Source organism: Ostrea edulis, chromosome 4 (assembly GCF_947568905.1).
Source record: "Ostrea edulis chromosome 4, xbOstEdul1.1, whole genome shotgun sequence".
In the NCBI taxonomy this organism is placed as follows: domain Eukaryota; kingdom Metazoa; phylum Mollusca; class Bivalvia; order Ostreida; family Ostreidae; genus Ostrea; species Ostrea edulis.
The window spans coordinates 36,156,759-36,169,258 of NC_079167.1; the positions used below are offsets into that span (position 1 = coordinate 36,156,759).

At 36.6% G+C, this 12,500-nt stretch overlaps 1 protein-coding gene across 4 annotated transcripts in view; it reads left to right on the forward strand.

Annotated features, from left to right (window-relative positions):
- Nucleotides 1-12,500, forward strand: part of LOC125670489 (serine/threonine-protein kinase 31-like) — an 85,174-nt gene that overhangs the window by 17,780 nt on the left and 54,894 nt on the right. For all 4 annotated transcript variants that reach the window (XM_048905689.2, XM_048905691.2, XM_048905690.2 and 1 more), the window contains exon 6: nt 12,121-12,279. In XM_048905689.2, coding sequence (XP_048761646.2) covers nt 12,121-12,279 — 159 coding nt within the window. The remainder of the gene's footprint in view (nt 1-12,120; nt 12,280-12,500) is intronic.

Sequence of the window (12,500 nt, forward strand, 5' to 3'; positions counted from 1 at the left end):
CAGTTCCTGCGACATGTGAAGAAAATTTAATGATCCATCACTCTTTTCAACCCAAAACGGCCGTGCACTGCAGGGATTTTTTAGGGTCTGTAGAGTGCTGAAATTCGGCCCCATTCCTAATCATGGGCAATGCTGAAAAGTAGATGTTTTTCCCAAAATGATGCCAAAAAATTCCCAAATGATGGATGGTTTGATGAGAATATACCATGAGGGCCATCCAACCTCAGTGCCACTCTGTTGCAAAACATTTGTGACAGTTTTTTCGTTGCTAAAGACTGGAAATGAAAGCTTGTTTAAGCCAGCCACATTGATAATAAAATATCAAATGGTTAACTTTTTGCTTGTTTTTCTTATTTATTAAATTTTGTATAAAACAAATTTCCCAATTTCAATCAAATATCGCTATTTTTCCCAAACTTGAAGGCCCTGGCCCCTGGATTCAAGGGGTTAAAAATCACTTCACTGGTAACTTGTACAGAGTGTTCAAAGCCACAAATCATTTATTCAAAAACGAAATTAACTGAACGCCTAAACTATATGTTTATATATTACTTGTAGTATGTCAAAGCATGTAAGTAATTATAAAGAACTATTCGGTGGAAGAATAGGGACTTCCACGAGAATATGTACATGTACAAAGTCACTCAAACCAAGTGCAAGGGTAGTCTTTGGCCTAATAAACCTTGTATGAACTATATACTATGCAATGATTTTTGTCAAATGTATTGTGTATGTGGTTGATGTTGTGTTTTGGGTAGAAGTAGCTGACACATTGATTACAAACAAATGACAATGTTATGAATAAATACATGTAGGAAAGTGTGTACAACTATTCAGCATCTGTACCACCTTTAAACATGCGTACAATTTTTGCTCCATATATGATGTCTGACAATTTTAATATGCTAAGACATTTATTGTAAATGTATATCAAAACTCAATCACATACTGTGCACATTGTCAATTAAAGAGACACTACATCTCATTTTGCGCAAAAATCATGGAATGACAATTTTCTCAGGTCTTTCTCAATTTTTGTTGCATTGTTGAATGTATGAACTTTGCGAAAATAACACTTATCTAAAGTTAAAAATTCTTGTTTTAACATAAAAATTAATACTTTTTGATGGCCTATACAAAAAATATCGAGTCTCCTCCTGCGGTCTTCAGACGCATGCGCATAGACAGTAAACAGTGCAACATGTCGTCCAGTGAGAGAAAGTGTAGTGGATAGATCCAGAATTTTGAAAGATTCTGTGAGAAAAGAGGTAAAAATAAAATGAGATAAAACTCATACGTGAAATAAAATTGACCTTGGGATCAGTATGACCGTTGGAAAACAAAGAGATAGGAGAAACGATTGTAACGCAGTGGCGGATCTAGGATTTCCGAAGGGGGATGTGAAAGTCCAATATCGGCCAAAGTAATTGGCCATTCTGGGTGCAAAATTTGGAGTTTCACTCACAATTTGTGGCGAAAAAAGGGAGGGGGATCCTGGCCCCCCTAAATCTGCCACTGGGACTAGCCACGAAGACACTGCTTTAAAAGTAAGTGTTATTTTTATCTGAACACGATACGTGTTACCTAGTTGTAAAAACATCGGTCGATAGGAACATGGGAGGGTTTCTGTTGAAATAATGATTTATATAATTATTTACTTATTATAATGAGCAGGGAATAATTTTATACTTGAAAGGTGAGTGTGGACCCCTTTGAAGGGGAATTTAAATAATTTCTTGCACAACACCTTCGCTGTCATTCAAAACCACGTGATTAAATAACCATTCAAAAGTCCGAGTCAGCATGAAGAAACCTTTGAATTTCGGATGATCTTCAAAGCGGAGTTTAGAGCAAATTGATGCATTCAATTGTTCAAAATTGTCAGTATCGATATGATTTTTATCATTTTATTAATGCATGTTTTTAAAAGCACTTTATTAAAATGTGGAAAATGAGCTGTAGTGTCTCTTTAAACATTGTGCTCTGAACCAATATTTTATCTATTAAACAACTTTAACTATCAAATTTTCATTGAAGGCGCATATTTATTTGAAAAAAGAAATAAAAAAACATACCTACCGACCCTTTTTTGAAATCGGAGGCGACCTGAAACAAACATTTATTTTTTTTGGGCCTTATATTGAGGTCAAGGTTAAGATTGTCACAATCAAATTGGTCACATTGGGGGCATTGTGTTTCATGTTTTGCCCAGTGAAGGGATGCCTTCCCTTCTGAATTGCATTAAAATCTTGGTATGAAGGTTTTGATAGATTGATTCATTGCATTGATGTTGACATGCTGGCAGATTTTTAGCTCACCTGAACCGAAGGTTCAAGTGAGCTTTTCTAATCACATTTTGTCCGGCGTCCGTCTGTAAACTTTTCACATTTTCATCTTCTCCTGAACCACTGGGCCAATTTCAACCAAACATGGCCAAAAGCATCCTTGGGTGAAGGGCTTTCATGTTTGTTCAAATGAAGGGCCATGTCCCTTTCAAAGGGGAGATAATCACAAAAATGCAAAAATAGGGTGGGGTCATTTAGAAATCTTCTTCTCAAGAACCACTGGGCCAGAAGAGCTGAAATTTACCTGAAAGCTTCCTGACATATTGCAGATTTAAGTTTGTTCAAATCATGGCCCCTGGTGGTAGGATGGGGCCACAAGGGGGGGATCAAAGTTTTGCATACAAATATATAGGGAAAAAACTTTAAAAATCTTCTTCTCAAGAACCACTAAGCCAGAAAAGCTGAGATTTACATGAAAGCTTCCTGACATAATGCAGATTCAAGTTTGTTCAAATCATGGGCTCTTGGGGGGGGGGGGGGGGGGGGGTTGGATGGGGCCACAATAGGGGATCAAAGTTTTACATACAAATATATAGGAAAAATCTTCTTCTCAAGAACCACTGAGCCAGAAAAGCTGATTTTTACATGAAAACTTTCTGACATAGTGCAGATTCAAGTTTGTTCAAATCATGGCCCCTGGGGGTAGGATGGGGCCACAAGGGGGATCAAAGTTTTACATACAAATATATAGTTAAAATCTTTTTCTCAATAACCACTGAGTCAGAAAAGCTGATATTTACAAGAAAACTTTCTGACATAGTGCAGATTCAAGTTTGTTCAAATCATGGCCCCCTGTTGTAGGATGGGGCCTCAAGTGGGGGGGGGGGGGGTCCAAAGTTTTACATACAAATATAGGAAAAAGCTTTAAAAATCTTCTTCTCAAGAACCATTGGGCCAAAGAAGTTGACATTTACATGAAAGCTTTCTGACATAGTGTAGATTCAAGTTTGCAAAGGGTAGTTTGGGCCATAATAGGGACTAAGGTTTTACATGCAAATATATATGGAAAGTCTTCAAATATGGGCCAAGGTGACTCAGGTGAGCGATGTGGCCCATGGGCCTCTTGTTTTTAAAAAGTTGCAGCTTTAGGATGTTAACAAAATGTTTTGAGTCAAGACCATTGATATGCTTTTTTGTGTACAGCGTACCTTCTCTATAAGCATTTCATGGAAAACATGAATTGTGTTTTAATATTGGTATACATAACATTGATAATGGACAAAAAATTAAATAGATACTAGTAAATGCATGTAGATATGTATTTTGATTCTCCAGCATGTATATATTGCTATGCAAGATTGTATTGTATTATGTGTGTACTTATTTTAGAGGGGTTCATATTTTAACGCCTTTTGCAATGAAGCAAAGGGGAAAACCGCTAAATTATTGTTGTGTTAAATTATGAAAAATTGTCATACATTGAAGAAGTGCTACAGTGCTCCAAGTTGCGAGTTAAACGGTCGCATTTGCGACCAGAAAATCAATTTTGCTACTAGAGATTATAATTAAGTCGCATTTTCGCTAGTGAAGAAAATTTGGGCAACCAGTAAAATTTTAGAATCGGGATCGGAAATATTTTTAGTGTCGGTCAAAACAATCAAGATGGCGGGAAAACGAGGTTTAGAGCACTTTGGATTTATCAATAGTATAAAACAGAAGCCTAAGCCTTGTACATGTAACAAAAAAATTCAAGAATCACACGGGGAAAGTTCTGCATCTAAAGATGGCGTAGCAATGTCTAAAGAGAAATGCAAAAGTAAAGGAAGAACCCCAGTCCTGAAATGGCGGAGGAAATTTTCGTGATGGCAAAATGTTTTGCAGAATTTGTGAGGCCATTAAGCCAGCAACATCCACAATTTCTAGACATCCATTGTCCTATTTCGCCACGACCGAGTGTACATCTTTCAAACGTGGAAATGTGACTATTCACGGTAACAGTAAGAGACATGTCGTTGTCCGTGACTGCATTATTAGCAGTTAGTCAAGAGGGGCAACTGTTGCTGTTAATTTTCAAAGACAATCAAACTCGGGATGTAGTTTTCTTATTGATGCTGGTACTAATTGTTCAGCAAAAGATCCAACAAAACTAGGAGCTCTTATTTGCATAACATGATAAGCAGTGAAGGCCCACTTATTGATAACTTTAAAACAAATCCTTGTGTAGAACGCTGGTTTTTCTTCTCCAGAAGCGTACTGTAAAATATACAGGATGGCCCAATGCAATACAACTTTTGCCAGAGTAAATACTTGACTTGTTAGCATCCAGCATGTTTTACAGTACATTTCTATTCAGTTTCAAAATGAAAACAAACAAAATGTATATATGGTGTTGATTTTTTACTTGCAAGATATTCATATTTTAAAAAAAAACCTTGTAAGTCTTATATTTACAAAAGCTTTTACTATGGCGAGTAGAAATTTTTGAACATTGCGACTAGAAATTTGAAAATGGCGACCAGAAATATTTTTAGGTCATCATTTTGCGACCTGATAGCAGATGTGACTTGGAGCACTGTGCTAAACCATGATTACACCAAATATGGCATCAATTATGATTTCACCAACATGGATTTACTATGGGGTGATTTGGTTAGTGTGAGAGAAAACAAAACATAGGGAATGCTCTACGCCAATCATTGGCATCAATTATTTCATCATTAAGTAATCGGATTTTCATCATTAAGTAATCAGATTGATCAGATGCACCTTTTCAATTGATTAATCGTATAATAAATGAATTGAATTTCATTTCAAATTTATGGCATAAACATATTATATTTACTTTATTTTTACCTTAATTTATCTTAATTGATTATTGTTTAACGTCCCTCCCAAGAATTTTGAAAAATCACTCATAGAGACGTAACCATTGCCGATGAAAGGATGCAAAATTTAGGCCTATGCTCAGCACTTGTGGCCTTTGAGCAGGGAGGGATCTTTATCGTGCCACACCTGCTGTGACACGGGGCCTCAGTTTTTGCGGTCTCATCTGATGGACCGCTCCATTTAGTTGCCTGTTACGATAAGCAAGGGGTACTGAGGACCTATTTAAACCCAAATCCCTTCGGGATATCTTCCTGTGGATTTACAGTAAGTGTGAATGACACATATCGGCAAGTACATGATGTGCTCCAGATAGTTCATTGGAAAGTCCCTGAGTGATTTTAAAGAGCGCTTTTGATAGGTCAGCCAAATTATAGGTAGGGTTCCCAAGTATTTGGCATTATATTATCTCGTGCTTAACAAGTGTAAGTTTCACTATTTGATTTCAATGTAAGTTGCACCGTACGTAGAGTGAGATTCAATATCGGTTTTGATTTGACAACGGGGATTTCAGATTACGTTAATAAAATGGCTTATAAAGTTTATCTTTAATATATATACTAGATATCTACATGTATAAAAGTAATGGGATATCTTATAAAGAAAAAAAATATAAGATGTCTTTTAAAAGATACATAAACTTTAGAAGATATAACTTTTATCAGATACCTTATAAATTTTATCTTCGAAACAGGAATAAGCGTGCCATACTTATAATCCATCGCATTATCAATAGGTATGGGAGGGAGCATGAAAGGAATTTGAAATAAAAAGGCGGGATACAGGATGAAAAAGGCGGGCTCCGATATGTAAAGAAAGGGCAGGATAGCAATATCCCAGAATTCAAATAGTGTTGGATATTGAAAAAAAAAAAAGGGGATCGAAAATACTGTGGGAAAAGGCAGGATCCGCAGTTGCCTCTATATCCCAATAAAAATTGAAAGGTTACTCCCTTAAATTCCTGTAGATACTTGTCAGTTTTAAGTGATCAGAAATTTCAGTACATGTTTCTATAGGCGATTTTGTCCGTTGGAACAATGTTTTTGTTTTGTTGTCGCTTTCACATTCGCAGTTTCCATATCGTTATTTTTAAATAAATCTCGGAGGATATTTTCGAAATCTTACAAAGCATTGGATAAGGGCGAGATCAAAAGATCGATGTCGGAAAAAATTCTAAATTCAAATAGTTAGGGGGAAGAGGGGGTAAAAACTTGTAAGTTTCTGTCATCCGACATCAATTACCAGCGACGTACGGCACCGGGCTGGGGCGAAAATTTTCAGTACCTAGTTGTGATTATTTAGTGCTTTATATATTAATTAATTGATTATCACATGTATCGTTTAGATCCTAGGGGTAAACGTAAGGTTGGGTGTTATAATTGTTTGTTTGTGCTTTATATTAAATATTCTATACAATTGCATCGAGAGATCCACTCTCCTTATAAAATATCTTAAACACTGAATGACACAGCGACTGTATGAGATTGCATCAGTGTGTATAAGTAGCGCTTTAGGAGCATAACAAAACTTCCTATTTTTTTTTAGGGAAGTCGTTGTGGCCGAGTGGACTTACGCACTGGTTTGACAATCTTGCTAGGCGGTGGGTGCCGTACGTCGCTGGGGCGAAAATTTTCAGTACCTAGTTGTGATTATTTAGTGCTCTATATATATATATATATATATATATAACTGATTTGGCCTAAATTGCAATAAAATCAGTAGCAAAGAAGTTTTCAACACTTCGTTCGTGTTCAGACCACAGGGTCTCGCCACAAATTGACCCTCTCTATTCTATATTTACATTTATTTGTAAATATAGAATAGACGATGTCAAAGGACAAGGTACGGTTTTAGCCAAAATCTGCCCTGTCAAGGAAATTCACCAAAATACTAAATCTGGTATTTGAGAGTGTGCCATTTATGAAAATGACCATTGTTATTCTTTATCTACCATAGTAGCTGTAATATATTCAACGGAAAACTTTATATTAACCTGACGACGTCACTAAATTTGACGTTAATTTTGACGTAATATACGAGAGTTCTCCCCAAGCGATGTTTTGAGTAGGAAAACACACATAGAAGTATTAATTCTTAATAAATGCGAAATTATTGGTTTTTGTACTGATTTGAATGGGTATTAAATGGAAATTGAAACCACATCAGATATGCCGCACAGGGGCAAAAACTGCAGGTATTCGCGGAAAGCTTTTCTGGTGCAGAAATATAATGGTTTGAACACCAAATTAATTAAAGAAACATTTATATACTGGTAACAGTGATTTCTTATTTCTGTCTCCAACTTGGCGAATTTGAAGATTTTTTTTATATTTGTTAGAGTCTCGCCTGCATTCGGAAAAAAATTTATGACATCAAAGGCAGCTCAAATTCAAATCACTGAATTTTATGCGAAGTTTGGGTTATCACCAATGTAATTCTTCACGAATCGGAACACAATAGAATTCATCGGTATTTGTTTTTAATTGGCATACGCAATATTCCATATATGTATATTCTCAATATTATATGCGTGGTATTAAGTTGGAGCAAAATGTCATTTCATGGGTATACTCAGGAAAAAACGCAGTGTTTCTGAGAAACTAGAAACACAACTTCAAAGGGAAGATAATTATGAAACGGTTACGGTTATCAGTGGTAGGGCATTCGCTTCGTAACCGGGAGGTATAGTGTGTTCGAACCCTGCTCATGACATGCCACGTCGAACCTGAGACGTTGACATACATGTGCTCTTCGACAAACGCTCAACAAAAGTGAGAATCACGGGTCTTTCAGATAGGCACCTGATGCCACCTCGACTGTGTCCAGGGTCCGTGTTTGCCCTACTCTTTATTTTGTATTCTTTATAGAAATTACGCAAATTCGAATTCATCACTATTCGATATCTTCAACTTTTCGTGACCTTAAAAAAGGAGGCCCTGTGTCACAACAGGTATTGGCACGTTAAAAAAAATCAATGCTATAGCCTTAAATGCTAATCATAGGTTTTATATGTGGTACGTCACATACAGCTGATGATTTCTCAATTTGAGAGAAAAGTTCTCGAAAGGACGTAAAATAAACAAACAAAACATGAAAAACTTTTTAAGTCAAACTCTCTCTCTCCTCTCTCTCTCTCTCTCTCTCTCTCTCTCTCTCTCTCTCTCTCTCTCTCAAATATACCATGCCTCAAACAGACCGTCTCTTATGCACATATTCACACACACTCTCACTCACCACTATCAGGCTTCTCCACAAAAAATCGTCAATGTGTTCGGTACTGTACAACTGAGCGATACAAAGCTGGTACACCCCAACACTTGGTTTGCGCAATTTAGTGTCATTGTATCCACTTTTGCTCAAAGAAACCCTCTTAAAAGTTGTAAAATACAAAAATCATTCGATAGTTTATACAAGAGAAATAAAACTTAAGACTTGCTAACCAACCCCTGCCCCATGATAAAAGAAAACCATTCAAATCTAAACTGCATTTTCTCATTATGCAAGTATATACATACATCGTATATTTATCTCGAATGGAGAAAAACAAAATTTTGACGGAATGCTCAATACTGCGAGTCTCAATATTATATTTATGTATAGATCTACCCATATGTTGTGTATTCGCTTTGTGTAACCCCCCTCCCCCGGACTGCATTTTATAGTAGTAGAGAACGATAGATGAAATGTAATTGTAAGTGCTACATTGGATACATGTAATCAACCCACTCCAATGCTACCAAAATCCCTATTTTTGTGTTTGTCAATGTTTTCGAGAAGTCACCCCCCCCCCCTTTAAAAAAAAAGAAATATATGCGCCTATAATCTATTTCAATCATTGTAAATTAAAATACATATAGTAATACGAGTAACACATATGGAGCAAATTATCTTTCAGGCACCTCAATTTAAAAATAATTTTAATGAGTAACATATATTCCTTAGTAAAAAGTGCCTTGCAAGAAATGTATATTAATCCCTATCTTAGCTACACAAACTTTTTTGGTTTTGTATTGTGTTTTCAAAAATGAAAGTGAATTAGTGTTCCCCAAACAACGAAATAGTTTTGTAACTATTGCAGATATACTAGAACACTAAAGACCCCCAGTGCCATATTGTGACACCGATCATCCGGTGTTAAGGTCATCTCCAAGGACCCGTGACATTGACACTTGATGCCGAGCAATGTCACTACCTGATTTAACGACTTCGGTCGTTCGCGGGCGGGATTCGAACCCCGGGCCTTCCGCATGCGGGGCGAACGCTCTAACCGCTCGGCCACCGCGGTGGTGTATATTTATAGATAGTGTGCTTAAAATTTTATATTTGTGAATAACCATCGTAAACTTTCTGACAAGTAAATTGTTGTCTTTGAAAAATATAAAATGTTACACTCGCGCTAAATACGTCACTGATGTACGTACGTACCTAGGTGGATATTGTCGTCTGCTGTTACATGCCGTTTCCCATTTAATCAAATGAATGGTAAAAAATAATGCTTGAATCTTCAAGGAATATATTATTTATTAAAAGAATCGTCCATCGTTATATAAACTATTTAAATGTAGCTTGCCTGGTATGTAACATGAATTCTCACGAATCGTCGGTTGGTGCTATTTATATACCGTTCTGTTTACACTATTATAGTCATAACAACAAAAATGGCATCCGGTCTGTAAGATAGGCTTAAATTTATCCGGATTTTCTATTATTATTATGATGATTTTATTAAATGTCAATGTGTTTAAATAAATAACTATATGAGCATATATTATTTGAAAATATATTTACTACTCAAATGATTCTCGTTTCCTCTTCAACCGCCACGATCAACGCAAATTGCGTCACGATGGTGAATTTGTTAGCATCTTTCAACTGATATTTTAACCCCTCTTCCATCGTCGCCCGGGATGAAACTAAGAGGAATTGTAAGTTATTTAGTAAATTTTTAATCCATATAAAAATTATTCCGGGCGACGAGGGAAGAGGTGTTCAATTTCACAAGTTTATCAATACAAAAACCATGAAAACACCACAAATAGCCTGAAAGCCCTTACTTTATTTGATTATGTACTACGCATGCGCGTAGATGAGTTGATTTCCATATGCTTTTGAGAGTTACTATAAGTTACTCTTTTAGGAATTTGACAGGAAAATATCTGCAACGCAAAATAATTTTCCTCCATAAACGCCGGGCAGAATTTGGCTAAAACCGTACCTTGTCCTTTAAAAAGACAAAAATTTCGTGACGAGCCCGTGTCCAGACGAAATATGCTTCTCTTGGATTTTGTTGGCAGTTTCTTGAAAGTCATTCCCCAAAAAATTTCTCACAGCTCTACAAATTAAAGACACTGTTGGTACATTGTCAGGGGTACAAATTATTCTTCTCAATAAATTTTGTCTGATTTCTCTATTATATACACTCGATTTCTTTTTAATTTCATACTCGATAAACAGAAGTACATCCGGTGTGAGCTTCGTTGGCGACACTTTCGGTGCAAGAGTTCCCATGATTGACAATTTTATAACATGGCCTTTGCGACGCCTAAAATAAACCATCAGCATGTTTAAAATCAACGTCATTTTAATTGGTATTGGTTTCCCCTTTTCGCAGAGTCTCTTCCATCGTGCTTAAAGATTATGTAATGACACGCTAGTGTAAAGACACGTGTGCCCATCTAAAATTATTTTTATTCCCACCCCTTTAAATATTGGTCCAATCGCAGTGATTGTTCTTTCCTTGATGCGTCATTATTGACAAATTTGTTTTGAAATCAACTATCCGGGACCGCGAATGAACTTGAGAAGCTGAGTCGTTCACACTTGCTGTAAATTCACAGTAATTAGAATAAAATCATTAGAAATTAAAAATGAAAATATTTGAAATTGAGTTAATAATCCCACACTTGTTTAATTTATTTTTCCCAAGATAGGGATAGATATTTAGACCTTTGTTGTTTTTATCGGATGACTCAGCTTAATTCATTAGCCATTTTTGTTTTTAGTTAATTAGCGGGATTTGCCTTTTCAACTGCTTCAAATCGGGAGAATCCCGCACAAATCGGGAAAGTTGGCATGTATGCGTTAACCAGTGGCCTGATGCTCGAGGCCAGTAAAATCAGGATCAGGCTTCTTAAAATATTGAACCCAGGAGTCCGGCGAGCCTGTAAATGTTTTCTTATATGTTCTGTATATATTACAAATAATTCGTGAGATTGACTCAGACTTTGTCATGGCTTAGTAGTCAAATTTCGCATAGAAAAGCGATCAACCATGCTGCCGTTTCTGAAGTATAGGGAGGAGGCTTGTCCGGGAAATTCAAAACCACCCGAGCGTATTTCACAATCACAACCATCAGATTAAAAAAAACAAAAAACCTGTCGTACGAGGAGAAAAGAACGAAAATTCATGCCCCATTGGACCGAGGGTAGGCCATGGCTAAGATTTGATTCTGGAGAAAACAAAATGTTTTGTACGTGGTGTATACAAAACAAAGTATAACATGAGCTGCTGATATCATCTGCGAGATTAATATGTTATAAAATAAGATAATCCTTTTAATGTCAGTTGATCTCTAACTTTGATCATCTTGACCTGTATTTTCCTACAGTAGAACATGCATGTATCTATAGTGTAGAATCAGCCTGCAGCACCTTGCAAATGACAAGTGGTCAAATTAGAAAAAAACATTTTGAGCCTGAAAAATATTGTTCGGGCTTGCAAAATTATTATACTGGGAGGCCCGAAGGGCCTGTGCTTCACAAGGCTTTTCGTGAAGACTGATTCTTTGTAAGATGCATTGCTGTACTTAAAAATTAACATACAGAGGCTTGGTATAGTTAGGAAGGCATGCGGTGCAAATAATCCTTTTTGTATTGTTATACTATTGAGAATTTTGGCACACTTTTGATAACCATACAGATTTTTTATGTGCCTTTTGACTGCTGCCTTGCAGAAGGAGATCGTGATTGCGACATACGTGGAGAACCCGGTCACTGTGTGGATTCAGACCGTGACAGAAGAGAACACCTCACATTTAACAAACATCATGGAACAACTGGTGGCCTGTTGTCCTGCCGCTCCCAAAGTCAAGGGCATTCCACAGACTGGCAAGGTATTTTTTATCAAAGCTATGTGATCTATGAAATTGTATTTCTCAAGCCCTTGAGTTGCATTGCAGTCTCTGAAACGTTCTACTTTACCATTTTCCCATGCATACACCATTCACTCTCCGTTCACAGTTTTACGCTCGTCGTTGGTTCACTGTTCAGTCTTTTGTCTTTGCATTGTCATTTGGAACACTGAAGTGAAAGCTCGATCTTCATAGCAAGCCGA